General features: G+C 42.3%; 1 protein-coding gene across 3 annotated transcripts in view; it reads right to left on the bottom strand.

Annotated features, from left to right (window-relative positions):
* The window catches only part of TOX (thymocyte selection associated high mobility group box), a 191,594-nt gene extending 177,440 nt beyond the window's left edge, over nucleotides 1–14,154 (bottom strand). Inside the window, exon 1 of one of the 3 annotated variants that reach the window (XM_077932983.1) lies at nucleotides 13,291–14,154. In XM_077932983.1, coding sequence (XP_077789109.1) covers nucleotides 13,291–13,425 — 135 coding nt within the window. In that variant the 5' untranslated portion in view covers nucleotides 13,426–14,154. The remainder of the gene's footprint in view (nucleotides 1–13,290) is intronic. The other 2 variants (XM_028736880.2, XM_028736882.2) reach the window with 2 other exon arrangements.
* Between the last annotated feature and the right edge of the window lie 9,510 nt (nucleotides 14,155–23,664).

Below are 23,664 nucleotides of genomic sequence, written 5' to 3'. Positions count from 1 at the left end.
GTTCACATCAGCCAGGGAGCTAAGCTCTAAAAAACATAAAAGACTTGCTTCACCACTGACGAATAATGTGTACATTTTTACAGAGCTTAAACCTTAATGCTTTGCCTGAAACTAACAATACAGTATATCTTATCATTCCTTTTTCACAAGCAAGCAGCTGCTGAAACGCTTGCCACTTCAAAATATCAATTGCTTGCCAGAGTTGTCCTCAACACACCCTGTCAAACTCATGTATATTGTGCAATGAAAATGCTGCAGCACTGAAAGCTAGAAATTGTGTCAAAGTTAAGGGGATGATGTGCAAAGAACAATGTATGACAACCGTAGAGACCACGAACAATAGGAACAGGGCCAGACACTACATATATCACAACTGTGCCTGCACACATTTTATTGTCTGTATTATATATTTAAACCATGACAAATGAACTGTTGTGTGCTGTGTACGGCACAAATAAAACTCCTTCAGTTAGTCAGGCTTTTCTCATTTCTCTTGATGATAGAAACACAGTTGAATCACTCTGCTCTCTGAACATTTGTTTCCAAATCAAAACAGGAGGGGGGAAATGCAAGGTTATCAAAATGAGTAACAGAAAACATGAGACAATAGCACATGATATGAAAATGAGATTTGTTCAGTTGCTTCTCTCCAAGGAGACATAACCAGGGTTACCTTAAAGAATGTTAGGCTATGGAACACAGAGGAAAAAATATTGCTATGCCCATAAATTACAGTATACCTAATTTCAATGCAGATAAGTGCTGGCCTATTGATTTGCATGTTTCCTTGGCAAAATGGAAATCCCATGTGAATCCTCTTTGTCTGGAGAAAGTATATTTTATAAAGCCTTTATGAATACAGCAATCCCTGCCTTTTAAAAGGGAATATGTGAGTAACAAATAGGCCATGGACATACAGCACAGAGCACTAAGCTAAAACTTAAATAAGTGTACTGCACAAACAGATGCAAGAAACTCATCCACACCCTACTCATATGTGCCTGGCCACACACACAAATTAACGTCACTACATTTTAACTATGATTACTGTCAGCCAGTCTTCAAGACTGTGTATTCATTTATTTTTTTACTTATTTAATACTTTTACTCGGTGCCGTTCAAAATTCAGTATTTTCCCCGATAGCTGGCAACTTTTAAAACAATTTAAAACCATATAAAAAGTAAACAGCACCATGGTAACATTTCATATCTTTCTAGGTGATTGGATTTCTGTCCCTATAATACAGCCACCCAAAAGACTAAAAACAGGGACTACTGCCTATTAAAACCCCTCATTAAAAGCAATCCTAAACAAAAATGTTTTCAGAGGCCACCTAAACACTCTCAGGGAGGAGGCTGCTTGTACATTTCGGCACGGGGGTTCCATAGCTATAGGGCAAGGGTAGAAAAGCCCCTGTCCCTCATCCCACCAGCCTGATCTCTTATCCTATGATCTTCAACTAAGCCACCTAAAAACTAAGCATTACTACTAAGCAGCATATCTAGTTAATTGTACAACGCCAGACCAGTCTTCACATACTGCACAGCTTGCTAAAATGGGCAGGGGTGGGGGCAGGGAACATAGCAGTAACAGATTACCTACAACACTAACATATGTCCACAGTACAACAGAGGAGTCAAAAGCTTTGATACACAAGAAGCTATGAGTGTCATTAACTCACATACAGTTAACTAAAATGAATAGATATGCTTTTAAGGTGTTAATAAATATTTTGGATAGAAAATAGGTATTTTAGGTGCTTAGGGTGATGACCTTTGCTGTGTTTATTAGTGGGACAATGATGCATTATTAACACACAGCAGCTGTACCTGAACTGCTGCCACAAACATAATAGCCTTTTATAGCCATCAGGGGAGTGAGAGAGGAGGCCTTTATTAACCACTAGACATGATTAGCACATTATGCAAACTTCAGTAGGCAAATTATCTGTTATTGAAATATAGTGTTGGTTATAACCAATTATCAACATTCTTTAAAAAAAAGAACCCACAAACACCCTAGTCCAAAATGAAAAAATGGTTTCACTACTGGTCAGTTAGTTATGGGTTGGAAATTTCTAAAAAACTTTATATTCCAACCCCTTCACTTAAGCAATCCGCTAGAACATCTACAGCTTCAGCACAGAACCTAACGCCACATTTAAGACTTCCACTTCATGAATATTAATCTCTAGAATATAAAACTAAACATAAAATGAAACATTTCCAACATAATTAACTGACCTGGTTAACGAGCAAGGAACCTGATGTTTCTAAAACACATTTCCATTAAGGATACAAGTAGGTCTTGAAAGATTAGTGCTGCAATAAATTTTGAAGAGTTAACTTGAAAAATAACAGCATAATATACTTCAAAAAAAGCTTAATTTTGGGGAAGATTATCCCATTATCCTTGGCAACTGAATAGAGCATTGAGAGTCCATTATGAGCAGTCTTTTATGCCCTAGCAGAAAGTCATTAACATAAAATAAATCATTAACTATGATGCTAAGCTCTACTATCTGTAGGTTTCTATGACTAATTTTAATTACTGCATTTGCCAAATGTAAAATGTACCTTTGTTGAAAGTTTTTCTTGTCATTTTACATTTACTCCCCCCCCCCTTTTTTTTAGCATGCTACTTGAGGCTGATATGCACAATGTGTATCAGCTTAATTTTATTCTTTGCCAAAGGGACTTTGTAACATTGGAAGCCTCTTCCATGGAAAGCAAGTCTTGTAAACAACAAAAACTGGACTGATCCAGAAATAAATTGACAAGCTTTACAATACATGTATCTTTGTGGGGGGGAGGGGGGAGAAATACAACACATTAAACATTTATTGTCAGATATAAGGATGGCCTTGCCCAAAGTGGAAGAATTATAGCCCATTCAAAAATTTGATTGCATTCGCAAAGGGTGGCTGTGATGGAATATAATACTGAAGTATCACAATGCTAGAACTTGAAAGGAGGAGAACTATAGTGTCATTTATTATGTCCACAGCTGAAAACCACAGAACTGGTAGTTTATTTTCCACTATTAAATGGGCAAGGGATGTGGATTTTTAGGAAAACATCTTCAGTAGTTATAACATCATATACTAACGGGGTGAGAAGACATACAGATATAAAGATTTGTTTTCTTGTGGAGATGGGCAGAAGATAGACTGTTCAGTTTCTGGAGGAATACTAGTGTGTGAGTGTTGTTAGGATTCTTCCAAAGCATAGGCAAGTAACTACTTATTACTTATGTTCTTAACCCAGAGAGGATTGCTCAGTATAGATCAGGAGTAATCAACATGATGCCCTCCGTATACATCTCTTGGACTACATCTCTTATCATCCTTGGCCATTGGCCATGATGGCTAGAGCTGATGAGAGCTATAGTCCAATATCATCTGTACGGCATTATGTTGGCTACCCCACATAGATTAACTATGCCTTAACTGTTAAGAGACCCTGAGTATGAAATCTTTAAGCTTACAAAGTGAAACTAACTAGTGAATGAGAGGACACTCTAATGGATGAGAACACGTAGGATACCACTCAGCCTAACCAAAATATATAACACAGAAACCTGTAAAAGTGCTTTTCTCCCTTTATGTATGTTTTATAACTATAAATCAAATTCTACATGGATTAGACAAAGTGATCCTCCTCTGTCTGTATGTAGGGCAAGAAAGCAATAGCCTGCTCCAAAGGAATACCCAAGAACATGGAGCCTCCCTCTGAGCAGCTACTGAGCACAAGGATTTGCTTTGAGTACCAGAAATAAGCTGAACTCACAGTCCTTTGACATAAAAATCCATTCATGGTTATTCAAATCTTCTTTTTTTTCACTTCAGCAGTCTAATTTGGAGAAGGATCGTTTTGGTGTATTGCTCGTTTAGCAATTAGGGGGCAGAAATCCTTCCATTCTATTGCAAATCACCCAAAGTTCTACCAGTAGGCGATGATCCCACTGTATCTTCTGACCCTCGCTGCCCTAGATGACACACCAATGGATTACCTCAGCACTGTCCACAGCAGAAAAAAGAAATGAAATTCATGTTCTTATACCAAATCCCTTTTCCCATCTAATGACAGCAGGGACATCAACTTCTCTTTGAGCACAGCAGGAAGACTAGCATCCAAAAGAATCAAGTAGGCATGCTAGATATGGATAGCGTCCTATGCTCCTCTATTGTGGAAAACAGTGAGAAAGTGAGCACAGGTAGAGAGAAAGCTGGAATGAGTGAGGGGAAGCCTTTGATCCTTAGCACAGACAGACCCACCATATGCAGGATGCCTATACCCTGGTATTGCTGTTTCCACACAGTGTATCCCTCTTTCGATAGTATCAGTTTCAATAAGGAAAAGAAGGAGGACTCTACCATTTGCCCATCACATGCACAATGGAGGCATTTCCTCCAAATGGTGAGAAACCCATTACATGAACGACAGTATGCACTGGCAGTGGCGGAGAGCTGGCGGGGGTGGGGTGCACCGCCCGCAGGGGCAGGGCGCGTGTCCTGGGGGCGGGTCACGTCACCTGCGGAGGCGGGGCGCCCAGTGCAGATGGGGGAGCAGCCGTGATGGCACCCTGGGGGTTGTGCTGCTGGGGGTGGTGCGCTCCCCCCACACTCCTCTTCCTCTGCCAGTACGCACTGGCCCACCTTGGACACATAAATCCCTGTATGTTGCCAGTACCTTATATACCTTTGAAAACAATGCTGAATTGGATATAATTGACTTCAACAAATTAAGTATACAAATAGTACACAGGTGTTTTTTTTTTGTTGTTCTTGTTTTGCCTGTCCTATTTCCCTCCTACCATTTGTGCCCCAGAGAGGTTGGGGTTGTGTGGAGTGAGGCATTTTCTAGGAGGTTAGGTTTAGCTGAGGAAATACATAGCTTAGAGACAGGATAAGAATACCAGGGAGAAGATAGGGAAAATAGAGAAAACTTCCAGTGATGTGGGCTTCTTTTTAGAAGAATTGGATCCCTCCCCCCGATGCATCAGAAAAGAATCAGTTTGCACACAAATTTTTTTCCGATGCTCTTGATGTTATCTAATTTAGCATGTTTATTATAGTTCTAGTTAGTCAACAAAGTTAAAAGCTTCCAAGCTTGCCCAATATGGTATTAGATGTTGACAACATTACTAATGAATTTAAGAAATGGAAAATTTCCCATGGAAAATAAAAGTACTAGAAAATTATCTGGCTTGCATCATTGAAACCTTTACACAAGGCTCACTGCAGGAAAAGTTAATGCCAGTGTAAGCTGCCTGTGGCCCTCCAGATGTTGTTAGATGACAACTCCCTTCATCCCTGATAGGCATTAGACCAGGGGTCAGCAACCTTTTTCAACCATGGGCCGGTCCACTATCCCTCAGACCATGTGGTGAGCCAGACTATATTTGGGGGGGGGGGGTGAACAAATTCCTATGCCCCACAAATAACCCAGAGATGCATTTTAAATAAAAGGACACATTCTACTCATGTAAAAACATGCTGATTCCCGGACCGTCCGTGGGCCGGATTGAAAAGGCAATTGGGCCGCATCTGGCCCATGGGCCTTAGGTTGCCTACCCCTGCATTAGAGTCCAATGGCATCTGGACCAGTTGCCCATCCATAGCTTATGCAGCTTTGAGGGATAAGATAGGAAGGACAGAAGTGCTGGGCAATGTCAAAGCAGAGGGCTAAGAAGGAGGTTTAAAGTCAGGATGTGGTGGCTGAGAAATGGAAGACAATTAACTGAAAAGCAGAGAATGTTGGGCAAAGGAGACAGAGGTTGTGTAAGCACCACACATTCAAAGCACATGACTTTCCCAAAGAATCCTTGGAATTATATGTTGTTAAGGGTACTGGGCACTGTAGCTCTGTGAAGGGTAAACTACAGCTCCCAGTGGTTTAAATGTATGGTGTGTGCAGTCCTGAGAAAGGCCTATGTATTGAATAAACAAGGTGGCAGTACTGAGGGGAGAAACTGATACAGGGCTTCTCATGACAAGTTGCTGTTGTCTTCAGTGACATTATGGTCTATGGGACAAGCCAGCCAAAGAAGTGATAGGGACAGGAATGACTGATACTTTTATTCACTTATTCCAAAGATTGCCTATCCTGCTGTTCTGTCAAAAGGCTTTCAGATTAATTCATGCTACATAGTTAAACTGCTGACCAAAAAAATTTGATACAATATGAACAACAACCAGTTGTACCTTAGCACAACCACCAAATGTAAAAGGCCTGAGCAAATAAAACTGTCTTCACTTGATAAAACAAAAATCCCCAATGAATACTAGGACAAAGAAGCTGCCCTGGGGATACTGTTCCATAATTGAGTCACCACCACAGAAAAGGCCTTTCAACAGAAAAGGCCAGACCATCCACCATACCTTCAAAGGCTGGGGACTCAGAGAACAAAGCCAGTCCCAAACATTTTGCTGTCTGAGACAGAACAGGATATAGTATGCTCAAAGGTACCCACAGCCACTTATTTTGGCAAGCATCTCTCCCCCTCTTTAAAAATAATAATAATAATAATAAATTAAATAATTTGCTGCCCTTTCGTGACAACCAAAATCAGATGCCTGAGGCAGCTTAATGTCACTTTGTCTAATGGCAGGGCCAGTTCTGTGGGCAAAGGAACTGCAAGGAGAATTTCACCATTCAGGCAGTCCATGAGGAAGAAGGCAGTCCTTCAGTACCATCATGCCAAGTTGTTTGTTTAATGGCAGTAACTAATTTGTACTCAGAAATAGACCAGGAGACAATGCAGTTGTTTAAACACTAGTGAGATGTATTGCACACAGCCAATAGCTACAATATATATGTATAGTGTGTGCATCAATTTAAACAAAATTGGCTAATCGTTGGCTACTGGTTTCTAGTGTAAAGGTAGTCCAACATGTTTCATACACAAATATGGATATGCAAGCTATTCAGAATCATCTCAAGACTGGTGACCCAACAACCAACAAAATCAAATGGTTGGACAAGAGGTTGGGGGCACAGCAATTATACAAAAACAAACTTCACTTGGTTTATACACTAAAGTAGATTTGAAGAAAGTAACTATATATCTATATCTATATATTTGCATATATATGCAAAAGAACATGAAAGGACTACATACAAACAGACATTTAAAATGCAAGTACAAAAGATGTATCTTCAGCCCAGAGCATTTATCCACTTTACGCTGAACAGTGCAGCACAGACAACAAACTGAACAGAATTTTTTGTCTAATCTGTTGCCAAACTGGAATGTACTTTTCATTGCAGAGTATATTACAAGGTTGCCATTTTCAAGCCCAATGTTGTGGGGGAAAAATGTTACCACCAGAAAAACTCATTTGGGTTAAGCAAATTCCATGTCTCGCTGTCTATAATTAACTGTTTATTGGCACTTGCATTGAGAACCTCATTTACTGATCAGCTTATAACAGGTTTCTTAATGAATAACAATTCCTTAATGAAAACATCCACACAGAGCAAGCATCACTTTTGTAAAAAAAAAAAAATAATGTCAGAAATTGCCACCGTTATATGTTTTGACACAAAGAACATGGATAGAAGAGAATGGACGCCTACTTTCTATTAAAAGTTTGTGAAACCCTGATTGAAAGGGGAAAGCTTGTGCTAGGAGTATTCAGTATGTGCTATTGTGTCAGCCTTGGATATAGAGTTTCAGGAATTCTGGTCTCTCACCTAATGCAAGTATTCAGACTCTAATCCTAAACAGACATGCCTCTGAGCAAAGTCTATTGGAATCAATGGCATTTCATTTACTAGGTTTGTATCCTTGGTAGGGAGCCTAAATATATTTTATTATGTTATATTTTTATTAGGTTATGTTATTATCAAAACTTCTGTGGTTTGTTTGTTAAAAAAAGTAATTGTGAAAATAGCTCTGTGCTATCTAATACTTTTTGGTATCAGAGGACACAAACCTTTCAAGATCAGGACATAAGAGCTGGAAAATCTCAAACCGTGACAGGTCAAGCTGCACAATATATCCTGATTTCCCCACACCAGGGTTTGGGAAACCTGTGAGACTCCAGATGTTGCTGGACTACAATTCCCATAATTCCTGACCACAAACTGGCTGGAGCTAATGGGAACTGGAGTTCAACTGCATCTGAAGGGCCTCATCCATGTCCTAGTTCAACATGGTCAACACAGCAAATATTTCAGCTGCATAAGAATTGCAATGAATGGGAATCTAGAGCTCCTGCTGAATCCATTCACGAGAATATGTTTCGTGCAGGCCTTTCCCAAGAGAGGACTGGCAGAAGTCACTGCTTATAGGTAAAGTGATGGTCTGAGCCACTCATTATTACACACAGATTAGAGAATCTAACTCACTATGTCAGGGGCGGCCAACTCCCAAGAGACTGTGATCTACTCACAGAGTTAAAAACTGGCAGTGATCTACCCCCTTTTTGGGGGTTCAGGTCAAAGTTGTTCAGCTTTTTTTAGGGGAACAAAAGTTGTTGAGCTTCTTTGGACTACTGCAATCTAATTTGTCCACAATAAGTAGTGGCCATTAACTGGTACCATAAAATGTATCAAAGCTTATTAAAAACATCAACACAACAAATCAGTAATACAAGCACAGTTTCTCTCTCTTTAAGAGTAAAAATGGAGTAAAAATGTTTTGCGAGCACCCAAAACTACCCTTTCAAGAAAATAATAAAGAACAAAATTTATTCAACACCCAATTGATTCCACGCAGATGTTGAAATTTCTCAAAATATTAGCTACGTAAGCACTTTAGAGTTTTTCTGAGGTACTCTCCTTGAATTCAAGGGGGAGTAGGAGTTTGACTACCAGGCATCAGAAACAAAGCATGCTTGTGAAAGAGATACACTTTTGGGACATTTTATAAAGAGCTCAATTTTAGTTTTGGTTTGGCATGATAAAGATACAATAGTAAAATAAACACTATAAACATTTTCCAAGGGGTAATTGTTTTGCACTGTGTTGTAGATTGCAACATAGATATCAAAGAGTCTTATAGCTCCTTAAAGACTAACAAGAATCTTTGTTGTAAGTACGATGGTTTTCTGACTATGCAGTCACAAAGAAGTTTTAAAATACTACTTGCCCACAAAGAAGTTTTATGTACTCATTTCCTTATGTTGCATTGCTCCCTACCCCCATTTTGTTTAGTCTAGGTTTTTTTCTCTCTCTATCTAATCAGCTTGTATTTTTCCACTGCATTGACAAGTATAAAGAAGTAAACAGCAAATGAGCCATGGGCATATATATATTTACCAGTAAATCTCAGGGGGTGGGAGAAAATCCGTACATAATTTTGCAATGCTAGCTACTGGGAGCCATAAAGGCCATTATGCCCCTCCTGTTGTTGGCATAAGTCAGCATCTCTGTTATTACCAGTGTCAAAACAAAATCATAATAAAGCAGATACTTAAACAGTTCAGCTGTGCTCAAAATAACAGCAACTTTACAAAAATTATAAGCAACCGTCTACTCACAGTACTTAAGAAATGAGTATATGTAAGGAGTAAATACTGGTTTTTATGGATATATCTTCAAACTAAAGGCATGACATCTCTAAACAGCAGAAGGCTAGTGAGTTATTTCACTGCTGTGCTCATGCCCTGTGCATATAACAACAGAATTGTTTCCAGGGAAATTTAAGTTATGAGGATCTAGGCTGCCATCCCTAAACAGCTCTCCTGGAAGTTTCAGAGGTAAACCATATTACCTCAAGTCTAAATCTGCCTGCCCAGCCTATGAGCTTCACTATGTTATTTCAGAGGCTGACCTATATACAGCAGCATGCCATCCATTCTCTCTGTTTGTACAAGAGATACCTCACACAGTTGCCATAACCAACATTGCTTGCATTGTTCTTTCACTTTTCTCCCTCTGAGGTTTTGATGGGAAAGAAACATGATCCAATACAATACGTACAAAGCACACTATGCAGAAAGGCAAAACATGGCAATGGCCAACTAAAATGTTTCGGGACATTATTTTTAAGTTTATAAAGACCTCAGTCATCTTTTGAAACAAAGACAGCCAACAGAAAAATCAGCAGAGCAGAAAGATCTATACTATTGTATGTTATTTAAAACATGGCCAAGGGTGATTCATTTTAACTTGCACCACAAACGTATGTAGATACGGCCAACTCTTATACTACACATGAACTATGACATTGTATGTCAGAAGACCTGCACCCGAGGATCACTGATTGATTTCCAATCATTTCAAACAAGTTTAAGACTGTGATCCACTCTACTGGCTTAAAAGGGATCACTCTGAAGTAAATGCAGCTTATAGTACAGTTTATACAAAGCAAACAAGTTTGCCCTGCAATGTCTAATCAGCTTGAAAGTTCAGAGGAAACGGTGAACACAGGCATGTCTGCTATTAGTGTTTTAGGTTATAGGGCTTCCCATTGCATCTGTACTCATAAAATCTGCTAAAGATGATGCAGCATTTAGGGGGGAAATTATCCAACAGCTGTTCATAAAAATGTTCTTTGTACCCAAGAACAACAGCACACATAAAGTTAAGGCTTTATAACAACGTTAATCAGCCTGGATAGATAGGGCTGAGGGACTGGAGGAAAATGAGATGTTCAGTCAACACATGCCTCATAGGGGCCCAGCCAGCAAAGCTACTCTAAGTCCATTTTCTATAATCAATGGTCATTGGCAGGGCTGTTTGACAGAGATATACATTGCTTGAAGAATGTTGTTTTACAAGAAACATTCCTGGTATGTCATTCCTAAGCTTAGAAAAAGAAAAAGAAAGAAAGAAAGAAAGAAAGAAAGAAAGAAAGAAAGAAAGAAGAACAGAGCAAGTCTTACAACTGAGCATTTCTGAAATCCATTATCAGTCCTGACTAAGTTAAATAGAGTGCCTCGTTTTCACAGTCAAAAGAAGTTTGCTTCTTTATGCTTGGACTTAACCAGGGTTTTTTTTTGGGGGGGGTGGCAAATAAAAAACTGACTAGGAACATAGGGCAAACAGAGAAGGGGGGAAGCTTTCTAAATTAATTTATTCAATCAAAAATGATAGCCACCCAAAATGATTTAAAGCACTTAATTGGAAAATGATTTAATATATTAACGTAATTCCTGATTTTCCAAAGCATTTAACTTTTAAATTAAATCTGGCTCACCATCTTGAGTATGATGAGCGAAATGTGTATTCAAGTCATTACCTTCTTTTTGAAGCTTTAAATCACTGATAGATTTAATAACCGTTCGTCCAGTTTTCATTGCCAAATGGCTCTTCAGGCACTTTGGCGCTTATGTCATTAATTCTACCCAATGCTTCTTTACTTTTCAGCATGGCAGGCTTACAATTCACAATAAAAGATAATCGAGATTATATTTTATAGTGGCAAGTCACAGAGTGAAAGTAGTTCTATAATCATCATTGCTCAATACTTAAGAAGCCTCAGCACATGAACAGCCTGGCACATATACAGGGTTTATTCCTGCTATCCAAACTTCAATCTTTTCTTTCTTTCTTTATAAAAGAGGTAACTTTTTCAAAGGAAGGGTTTTACTTGATTGTAAAAATTAAAAGCCCAAGTGCTGCAGCCCAGATGATCACTGTACACAAATCAATCTAATGAATTTCTGCCATCAAGCTCCAAGTTTAAGATGTTAGGACACTCTTAAGTCTTGTCCTCATCAGGGTTCCTCAAATAATGAATGACAGATGATATCATGCAGGAAATATTTCCTGAAAAGTGAATGGGTCTTTATCACAGTGCAACAGTTTGTGTTCTTAAAACAAGCAGCAAAACAGAAGTCTGTATTTACAGCACTATGTCTAGGTGCAATTTGCCTTAGACAAACACTTGAAATAGCTCCTAAACACAAACACACCGGTGACAACAGACAAAAACCCCAGGGCTTATGCCCACACTCCACTTTCGAACATAAAGTGAACACACTCCCCTTTTGTAAAAGGGCATCTTTAATGCCTTCTCTGTTGCAAATCAAACCAAGCACAGAATCACCAACAAGCAAGGAATAGCCAGGTGCTGATTAATCAGATGTGGAGTTTATATGGCACATACACAAAAAGATCTGGTGCTGCCTGCAAAAGCTCCAGCCTTCCAGCCTATGCGCTTAAACAAAAGCTTAACAGGCACCCAGGTTTAAACAAATCTTACTACCAATGCTTGCTCGCAGTTCTGTTCCTCTCCCCTCCTGGGGGAGTGTTTTGGAAAGCTTGCACTTCCTGATTATTTCCTATGGCCAGCACTGCCCATTCTACAACAGAGGAGGGTGGAGGGAGATGCACATCATGCATAGTAGTATTAGCAGCTGGCCGAAGCCAGGGAGAAAAAAGAATGTGGAAAATAAGGAATCAGTGGCCCTGAAGTTCTGGGGCAGAAGCCTTAAGCGTTAAAGATTGTAGCACAAAACCAGACAGGAGAAAACGACGACCCGGACTGCAACCCTATGCACACATACTTGGAATAAGTCCCGCGAAACTCTTGAGCAGTACACTCCACTCTCTTTCTGCCCTGCCCAGGGCTTTGCAAATTTCGCCTCGTCTTTCCTACTTAGGAGAAAACTTGTTCTGATGGCGCTGAATCAAGTTATAAAGGGAATGGATGCAGTTTGATTCTGGGCTTCCTTCTAGTCGATACAAAACTTGCCACGCTTCTGCAATTTGGAAACCCCCCACAGTCCCCCACCCAACCCAACCCTGTCCAGCTTGCGATCTGACCACGCTTTGTCTTTCGAGTCTCCCTCCCCTAAAGTAACACCCAAAAGAGGGGTGAATTTAAATCTCCCGCATGAGCATCCCAAGCGTAGAGAGAGGGGGGGGCACTTGAAAAAAGACTTTGCGCTTAGGCAGGGCTGCAGTCCCGGGAGCATTGCCCTACGTTGGATTCTCCATAAATTGCCATGGGACTTACTCACGAGTAAGGGCTGCGAGCCCGAGGCGGCTTTCTCTCTCCCCCTCCCTCCCTCCCTCCGCCCCTCGGCCAATTCATGGATTTGCATTTTGAAGGCGCCCAGGCCACCCCACACAACAGGCCGAGAGGGGCTTCGCAAAAGCGCCCAGTTGCCTCCCCTGCCGTCGCGCACAACACAAACATTGCACAACGGCAAGGCAAGCGCGCGCACACACACACACACACACACACACACACACACGGCGCTGGTGGTGCCTTTGGCTCCAGCCTGCAACCTGCCCCGCTCCAAGTCTCGCTCAAGCTGCCCAGCCATCTGCCAACCAAGCCAAACTCCCTTCGAGGAAAGAGAGAGGGTGGGGTGGGGGTAGCCGAATCACCTTGTTGCAGTAGTAGGGGTCCAGGCAAGGAGAAGGTCCCAGGCAAGGGGTCTCCGGAGCGGCGGCGGACTGCGAGGGTGGCGGCGGCTGCTGAGGCGGCGGCTGAGGCGGCGGCGAGTAAAACCGTACGTCCATCGCACTAAAACATCAAGCAAACTCCTCGTCTTCCCGCTTCGTGTCGGCGTTCAGGCAAAACAAAACAAAACGAGAGAGAGAGAGAGAGAAATCGGGGGGCGGGGAAACCCCTGAAAACTGAGGTGCCTGAGGAGAAGCAGGAGGGGGGTGGGAAAGAAACACCTTCCCCGCCTCACATCCGTTTGCGGTTCGTAAAAGAGAAGAAGGGCTGGTGGGAGGGAAGAGAAACTCTTCCCAAAAGCACCGGTCTTGCCGGGCGCGGCGACGGCTACCTGAGACAAAAGCCGCCTCCTCTCTCTCTCTCACGGCCGGGCAGGTAACTTCGAGGAGTTCCGTTGTCCCCACACGCGCCGCTCGCCGAAGCAGCCCAGGACCGCGCTGCGCCTGAGGAGAGTTGGCGCCCTCGCCTCTCCCTGCCCAGCCCGCGCCCTCTCGCTCGCTCTCTCCGCTCTCTTTTCAGCGGATTTATTTCGGAGGTCTTTATTTCCCCGCCTCGAGAGGAGTCAAGGGAGAGAGCCGGGGGGGGAAGCACCAGCCCCTGCTAGCTACCGTCGAGCCGCTGGGTTTCGGACTGAGGCGGACTCCCGGCTCCGGCAGGGCTGCCCCGCGTCGCTGGCGGCAGGGCGGAGAGGAGGCAGCCGGCGTGCGCCTCGGCCGCTTCGCTGCGAGTGTGCTCCACACAAAGGAGCTCGCGAATCCAGAGCCATTTGCTGCTTTCGCCGCGGAGCGCGCGCGGAGCGCAGACAGGGGGCGCTGTGGCGCCCGCCAGCCGGGCCTCCCTTGCCAACTCTCCTCCTGCACTTCTGCCCTTACCCGGGCTAGTTACTATGGCATCTCCGCGCTTCTGTAGGAAGGAGGAAGGGGAAACGAGGCAAAAGGGGGGGGGGGAGAGAGACAGGAGACGATTAAAAGAAGAGAGAAAATGTGGGTGGGTGGGTGCCAGGACTTTAAGATAGTTTGAGCAAGGCCGAGCCCCCATTTCCTGCCTGTCCCCAGTAGTTTAGCTTTGCTCTTGGACCCTTTGAAGCAATGTGGAAGAGAGGGGGGAGCCTCTGAGCATGTGCAGAGTTGAACTTCTTCAAGGCAGCTCCAGCCTGCAGCGTACAAGTGTAGAATGGCAGAGCTGAAAGGGACCTCGAGGACCAGTGAGTCCAAGCCCCTGCAATACAGGAATATGCAGCTGTCACATACAGGGAGCAAACTCGAAACCTTGGCATTATCAGCACCATGCTCGGACCAACGGATCTAGCCGGGCTTGCAGTCACCTGCAGGTTCAGGGCCATGCCTCGCCAGGGAGCTGGTGATGTGAAACTGTCTGAGATCCTGAACAGGTCGTGGTGAGTGCAAGGTAGAAATGGACTAGGTGGTCCGGTGGTCTGGCATTTTATAAGGAAGCTTCCTATGTCCAGAATGCAAGATTGATGCTTCAAGGCATTTTGCACAAAAAGCTGCCTTATGTCGAGGCAGACCATTCATTAGTCCATCTTTCTCAATATTGTCAACCCTGACCTGCACTGGCTGTCCTGGGTTTCATGCAGGGAGTGTCTTCCAGCTCTACCTGGAGATACTGGTATTGAAGGCGAGAGCTTTTACATGCAAAGCAGACGCTCTACCACTGAAATGAGCCATTTTGAAATTAATAGCCAAGATGAAGATTGAGAGAAAGCAATTCAAAGCTTCGCTGGCATGGCCTACTGCACACCACAAAGAGATTTTGAATGCTCACAGAGCAGTAAGACAATACAGGGAACTTCCCCATGCACAAGGGAACTCCTAAGGCATGTGACATCTTTCCCTCAGCCATATGGGTCTCAGTTGTCCAGCACATAAAATGGGAATAATGACTTCAGCCACCTGGATGCAGTGGTAGTGGCAGGACTGGAGAATGTACAATTTTAGATGACGTATACATCTTGCAAACATAGCCTTTTTGTTATGATTATTTAGGACAATGAAACTGTAAAGTGGCATAAGAAAGTAAAGCAAAGCTTTGAAAACTAGTGTGCATGTGGGGTGGGGACAACAGCAGAGGCCAAAAAATGAAGAAAACACAAAACATTATTTTTACTATTGAATTAATTGCATTTGTATCCCACCTTTTTCTCTAGGGTGCTCAAGGTGGTGTTTATGGTTCTCCCCCTCATTTAATCCCCTCAGCAAACCTGTTCTAGTTTTGTTGTCATGCAAATTTGGACAGTTAGGTTTGTTTAATTCAAGAATTGGTACAAGTATGTGGTTCAGGTGTAGTCAAAATTTATAAAAGTAATTTATAAAAGTAATTAAATTCATTTAACACAAAGGACAACTGAATGTGCATTAATTCATGGGATTTGATAATAATCATTTAGCTTAACTGATCTATAAAAGCTTTTATTTTAGTATATATAGTGAAACTATTTTTTTCCCATTTTTCTGTCTTTACAAATATAATTTTAGTGCTCTAGATACATAAATAAGTATAGCATGTGCAGGGCTATCACAAAGGATGGTCCTGGTCCTATAATTTTCGAAATCAGGTAGAAAATTCCCTACATGTAGAAAATTCGTCAGCCTTTGTCAAGCTGATTGTAAGGCTGAATTCCTTGCAAGCTTGGGCAAAACCGTTGATGAGTCTCTGCCCCTATAATCATACATACAAAAACCACATGTTCACAGTGGCAGATTTACATGTATGCATAGTGTGTTTGGGATTAGAGCCCTGTACAGCAGAGCCTGTAGGGACGCGGGTGGCGCTGTGGGTAAAACCTCAGCGCCTAGGACTTGCCGATCGCATGGTCGGCGGTTCGAATCCCCATGGCGGGGTGAGCTCCCATCGGTCGGTCCCAGCTCCTGCCCACCTAGCAGTTCGAAAGCACCCCTAAGTGCAAGTAGATAAATAGGTACCGCTTTCTAGCGGGAAGGTAAACAGCGTTTCCGTGTGCTGCTCTGGTGCCGGTTCGCCAGAGCAGCTTCGTCACGCTGGCCACGTGACCCGGAAGTGTCTCCGGACAGCGCTGGCTCCCAGCCTATAGAGTGCGATGAGCGCACAACCCTAGAGTCTGTCAAGATTGGCCCGTACAGGCAGGGGTACCTTTACCTTTACCTTTACCTTTACAGCAGAGCCTACTCCTAGTTATCAGGATACAGTATGTGGTTAACTGAGAGGATGCCTCTGAAACACAGTTACAATGAATCACCATTGTTGAATTCTAGTATTTTAGTTTGTTGCATTGTTTCCACTCTTCATTTATGCTGCTTTTTGATTAAAGTCAGTGGAGTCTGGTCTGTTAGGGTAACTAAGGCCCAGCCCTGCCCAGTAAAATGTCAAGCATTTTTAATGTTTTTCTCCAGAATCGCAAAGTTCTACTCTTTTCTGTCCCACACATCCTTCCACAATCCATCTGAATACAAAGAGACTTGGGGAGACATTTCTGTCAATCTCCCATTCCGTTTGCCTCAATCTTTAGCATTGTGTACAACTCTGTCAAGGTAGTTTCCTGAACCCAGATGTATTTACATGGACGTAAATCCCATTGATTTAAATGGAAATTGAGTTACTTCCAAGTAAGTGTGCTTAAGTTTGAGGCCTAAGCTGGCTTTGCTCCAAATGCTTTCTTTAAAACAGCAGAAGTTGTGGCATTTCAGAATGTTTAACTCTCTTCTGCACATACCATATCTTCTTAATCAAACAACCCACCCATTTTGAATCACCTTTGAGATAAAGTCTGGCTCCATACTGTTCTCTTTGCACATGCTGTCTCTCTTGAAATAGAAAGCTCAAGGTCAAGTTGTCAAGCACAGATAGAGGTGGTTAAATTGAAAATGAAATCAGGAAACCCTAAATGAACTTAGCAGGTTTTCTTACTGACAACCCACCAAGATGATTACTGTTTGTCACTAGTAGCTGCAGAATAAAAAAAAGCGAAGGATTTGAAATTAAGCAGGTAGCTTGTTGAGCTTTGAAACCATAAGCAGTAAAACAGTTAACAAAACTGAACAACACACGGGAAAGCAAAAAGCTCATAGCTTATAGGAGGGAGACAGACAATAAATTAACTAACAGTTAATCAACACCACTTCTTTTCTTCAACATTACAATTCCAGTTGGCTTTCCTATAAACTCAAATGAGATATGTAGATCAAGCAGACAGTACCTTCAGCTAGTGAGGATTCTACAAGCCCTGCTTATGCTGCCAGGCTACTACCACCACACCTTCCCTAAGTCCCACCCACCCAAAGTCTCTTCTACATACTACACCAATGGAAGCAGCTCCTATCAGTACAGGTAGCTCAGGGGTCTGCAACCTTTAAGACAAAGACTTGGACCCGTTTCCGAAGAAAAAAAACCTGGGAGCCACAAAACCAGGAAGGTGACGTCAGGACGGTGCGTGGCTAACACACGCACCACCCCCATGCGACATCACAGCCAGTACAGCGCCCGCCACAGTGGGGAGTGTCGGGGCGCACAATGCGCCTCCTCCCCTCACTAGTATCCACCCTGGAGCCGCGGCAAAGGTGTAAAAGAGCCACATGCGGCTCCGGAGCCGCGGGTTGCAGACCCCTGAGGTAGCTGAATAACATCTTCATGTCAGAGGCAGCATCTCTCCAAATGCCAAGCTCTGGAGGCCAACAACAGGGCAACAAAGTTCTGGTCTAGATGGAGACAAGTAACTTGCTTAAGACCGCAAACTGAGCACAAAGCGAAAGTACATAACCAAGCTCCAAACTTTAAACCCCACATATCATTTCCCCTTCCAGAAATCCAGACTTTCCCCAGTTTCCCCCTAAAATCTTTATTTTATTCAACTTAAATACTGCTCTTTATATACAAAATGGAAAAATGCCCACTCAACAGATAAAAAATAAAGCATGACAGTATATCCAATATACAGAAGACGAATGCTATAAAACAACATAATCCAGAAGCAGCAGAATCTCCAGTGCAATATAAATTCACTGAATTACCCACTAGGACCTGTGGGAATTGGTTTCCCATTTACCCCTGTGGCCCTCCTAAAAAAGAAAATTCCAGCTTTTCTTGCTTAGCCTTATAATGTATGAAAAAGAGAACAAGAAAGTGCAAGAAAACTGCAAGCCGAACAAGCATGTGGGAGTTAGGAGGATCCTTTCCCTTAAACAGCTGACTTGTTACACACAATGCACACCCACATTATCTCATTAAGTATCTGGATTGGTTTGCATCTCCTAATCCATAATGAAAGATGTATGCTACTAGTTCAATGGGTCTGGGTGAATTATTTTGGTAGTTTATATGCCACTCTATATTTCAAAGAAGTCTCTGAACAATCTACAAAATCATCACAAATAAATACAAAAAATATAAAATCCACATTTTAAAGTGTAACAATTAGATAATATAGATAACCTTTAAAGTCCCATATAGTCTAGGACCCTCGTACCTATGGGACCGCCTCTCCTGGTATGCCCCATGGAGGACCTTGAGTTCTGCAAATAACAACATCCTAAAGATTCCGGGCCCCAGGGAGATCAGACTTGCCTCGACCAGAGCCAGGGTCTTTTTGACCATGGCCCTGGCCTGGTGGAACGCTCGCTCACAAGAGACTAGGGCCCTGCGGGACTTGACATCTTTCCGCAGGGCCTGCAAGACAGAGCAGTTCCGCCAGGCCTTTGGTCAGGTTTCAGTCTGACTCATTTTCTCCTTGTATAAGACCAAGCACTAAGGAGGTTCCCAGCCCGCTCACAGGTGCTTATAATATCAGTGGAAACAGTTGGTAACCGCCTTCAATTTTAACCTGAAGATGGCCACTTGTCCAGTTTTAATTTTAATTTGTTTGAATTAATTGTGGGATATAATAATATAATAATAATTTATTATTTATACCCCGCCCATCTGGCTGGGCCTCCCCAGCCACTCTGGGCGGCTTCCATAAAAACCAAAAATACAGTAAAATCACATGTTAAAAACTTCCCTGAACAGGGCTGCCTTAAGATGTCTTCTGAATGTTAGGTAGTTGTTTATCGCTTTGACATCTGCTGGAAGGGCGTTCCACAGGGCGGGCGCCACTACCGAGAAGGCCCTCTGCCTGGTTCCCTGTAGCTTTGCTTCTCGCAATGAGGGAACCGCCAGAAGGCCCTCGGCGCTGGACCTCAGTGTCCGGGCAGAATGATGGGGGTGGAGACGCTCCTTCAGGTATACTGGACCGAGGCCGTTTAGGGCTTTAAAGGTCAGCACCAACACTTTGAATTGTGCTTGGAAACGTACTGGGAGCCAATGCAGGTCTTTCAAGACCGGTGTTATATGGTCTCGGCGGCCGCCCCCAGTCACCAGTCTAGCTGCCGCATTCTGGATTAATTGTAGTTTCCGAGTCACCTTCAAAGGTAGCCCCACGTAGAGTGCATTGCAGTAGTCCAAGCGGGAGATAACCAGAGCATGCACCACTCTGGCGAGACAGTCCGCAGGCAGATAGGGTCTCAGCCTACGTACCAGGATGTATCTTAATTTATCGATCACTTGTTTTTATGCATTGTCTTACTTGTATGATGTTAGCTGCTCTGAGCCTGGCTTTGGCCGGGGAGGGCAGGATATTAATAAAATTTATTTATCATTTATTATTATTATTATTATTATTATTATTATTATTATTATTATTATTATTATACCAGAATAGAATAGAATAGAGATAAACTAAAACAGCCAATCTAGCAGATCCAAAATACAGAAATTCAACAGAGGCAACCAACCCAACCTACCAAGTATACAATCATGTATTTATCAGTGTCCTTTAAGGCAAATGGAGCAATGCCCTCACCAACTTCAGTCTGCCCTGTGCCAGCCCCCACTTGCCTGCTTTTCTACTTACAACCAGTTCCGGGGGTGTCCCTGTCTGTCAGTTTCCTCCTTAGTCTGTTTTGTTCTTTAAGTCTCCAAAGGGGAATATAGTAGCAGAAGTAGAATTGGCTCTGGCTCCACCTGTCATAGGCTCTGGCTCCACCTACTGTTGGTCTCACTGACTACCACCCTACCAGTCCCGATGGGCGCAAGCCCCCATTGGCAGCAATGCACTCACTTTGGCTCCCCAACTCAAGCTCACATTCAGTGGTGGTGCAAAATTGCACACTCCCTGGAGCTCACTGCTGTCACTAGGGAGCAACCGCAGTAACCCCTACCTCTATTCTACTCTTGTCTGCAATGTAGATTCACATCTGTATTCCTGTTGTTTGATTCCACAGGACTCTATGCAAAGACCTCTCTTTCTGGGGTTGGGTTTATTGGCCAAGGTGTTATGGCTTTATCTGAAATCATTTCTAGCTTGAATTATTTTAAAACCATTTTAAAAAAATAGATTCTTGGCAACTAAAATTTGTTTGCACCAATAGCATTGTGAACAAATCTATTCAGCCCCACTCTCTTGTCTCCAAAGCCATTTGTGGGTGGTGTTTTCTGGAAACTGCCAACAGCTAACAAAAGAAGACTTACTGTCAACATGGGTTGATTGAAGTAGCTAGGAGTACCTTTACCACCTTTGGTTAGTAAGATAGCAATGACCATTCCTGGGGGTGAATAGCTAGATTTCACTCTGCCTGTGGTAGAAATAAGTTTTCACTTGTGGCAGTGGGCAGTTGGAATCAGGGAGCAACCATTACTGATTTATCCACAATACTAACAATCCGCTGACATGGTTTTTGTTGTACTCATTATACATATGTGTGTGTGTGTGTGTGTGTGTGTGTATTCATGTATTGTAAAATGACCTCAAGATCTTTGGATAGTAAACAGCCTAGGAATAGAAGTAATAAATTAATAAAACTAATTTGTTTCATTTCTCATTTGTTCAATGCACCTTTCTCTAATGGAACATGGCAATCTCAACCATATTTCTCCTTCAGAATGTTTGGGCATCTGTTCTAAGCTCCAGCAGCTCAACAGAGAGGTCTGTCTACTTTTTAAAAAGCGCGTCAAAGATGACCTTGAAAATTGTGATTTCCTGAATCAGCATTTACAGAGCACATCAACAACCTTGACAGCAATAAGGAAATAAATTTTAACAGAATTGAGCTGTACTTGAACAATTTCTCTATGAAGAATTAGGCAGAGACACATCGGCCCTCTTTCTTACAATATACAGTGATGTGTCAGTGATGCATGATCTTTCCATTACTGAAAAATGTTAAAGCTTGATATGATACTCAATATTTTTATAGAGTACCGCAAATAAATATATTCCAAAGTTCAGTCTATACATTAAGCCTTTTTTGAAACTGTATCAAAATTTGGGTGGTCTTAATGCTTCTTGGGTTAATAATAATAAATCAACAATAACAACAAACCCTCCTGGTCCATGGAACCCTAACATATGAGCTTTATTCCTGACAAACATGTTTTCTAGGTTCGAATGGGGGCGTCTGTATTTATATGGGAGAAACAGTCATGCAATCCCATTCTCTTAGAAATTTCATTATCAGGATTAATGCAGGAATATTCAGTATTCATATTAGAATATTCACAATATTACAGCCATTCAGAAGACCTTCTCCCTCCCACCTCCAGTTCAGATATGTGGACTGGCCTCAGTTCATAAGAATGTAAGAGAAACACAGCTGGATTACACCAAAGGATCCATCAGTATTCAGCTTCCCACAGTTACCAACCAAATGCTACCGGAAAGGGCAAAAAAAAAAAAGTTCCCCCATTTTTGTCCACAGCAGCTGTTAATGAGAGACATACCTCCCATGAATATGAAGTTTCATCATGGCTAACAGACTTCTCTTACATTAATTTAACTAATTCCTATTTGAAGCAATCTAAGCCATTCTGTGAAGAAGCATGTAAGTTTATTTATCCTGATTTACTGTCAAACAATTTCCCGGGGTGATACCATGATCTGTTACTGTGGTAGAGGAAGAAAAACCTCTGTCTACTTTCTCTACACCAAGCATAATTTCCTAAATCTCTACCATGATCTCTTTTGCTGTGTTTTTTCATAACTAGAGACAAGTCCCTCTTAGTAGAGATCTAAATTGTAGTGATGCCCAACTGGCAGATCACAATCTACTTGTGGACTAAGGGATGCTTCATTGGCCTACAAATGATGAGGACCTTCGACATCCAGATGTTACTGGAGTCCAACTCCCATCAGCCCCAGCCAGCAGGGCCAATGACCAGAGATGGTGGAATTGCAGTCTAGCAACATCTGGAGGGCCACAGATTCCCCTCCCTGTCTTGCCTGCTTTGAATATTCAATTATGTGGGTTAGCAGTTTTTAGAAGTCATGAGCGGGAACAATAAATGAGTCTTAAATATAGGCCTACTTTGATGAGGATGTTTGTGATAAACAAACAAACCAGGGCACTCTCCAAGTACCCTCTTATTTATAGTGTCCAGTTTAAATAATGTTTTATCCACTTTTCCAAATCTTTTCCACTTTTCTACTTTTTCAAGATCCCAAATACAAGACTATAGAAAGTCTTGCCTTGTATGCATAGTTTCATCTTCACACAATTTGATCTGACCAGATCTCCCACCATTTCAAGTGATGCTGTGTACACTGCCTACCTTAACATAAATGGGATATAAATTGCTATACATTGAAAAATTAATATACATTGCAGTGTTTGTGAAAAGAAAAACCAAAGGCCCCAATATGCCACCAATCCATTTCAAGTTCATTTCAAAGCAACTTGAATACCCACGGAAATGCACGAGAGAACTGGTCACCTATGGTATTTTTCATAATAGCACTATGCGCAGGTGTGACTACCTCTGGAAAGCAGTAATTGTAGATACACCATGTACCGAGCACTATTTATCATTTGATTACTGCAAGATCAGGTGATGACTTATATGTATAAGTGAGTCATTACATGTACCCACTCTGTTTGAAGATGAATATGTGAACTAGGACAGTGCCAACCTTCTAGACACTTAACTATCAATCTACTTAAGAAAGGGTCAATGGTGCGTAGCACACAATTGTTTCACCCCCCAGAATGATACACTAGGTACTATAAGAACCCAGAAGAGCCAATGGACACAGAAGATCTGTTGACTGTGGCTCTAACATCTTTCTTCCAACCCTTCTGGATGTAAAAAAATTAAACCTGAAGAGATATACTGTACTGAACCAAATAGCCACTAAGCAAACAGGGATGTTTGGAAGGTGGACTGCTCTTCTATTTGGCAAACTCACAAAACTGGAAAAACCTACACAGTTCAGTTCCTTAGCAGTGGGTCAGGTATACCAGAGCTGGGAATGGACATACTCCAAAGCCAGCAGCAAG

The sequence above is a fragment of the Podarcis muralis genome, chromosome 8 (genome assembly GCF_964188315.1).
Source record: "Podarcis muralis chromosome 8, rPodMur119.hap1.1, whole genome shotgun sequence".
NCBI lineage: Eukaryota > Metazoa > Chordata > Lepidosauria > Squamata > Lacertidae > Podarcis > Podarcis muralis.
Note: the sequence above shows the minus strand (reverse complement) of the source record. Positions and strands in the feature narration are given on the sequence as shown.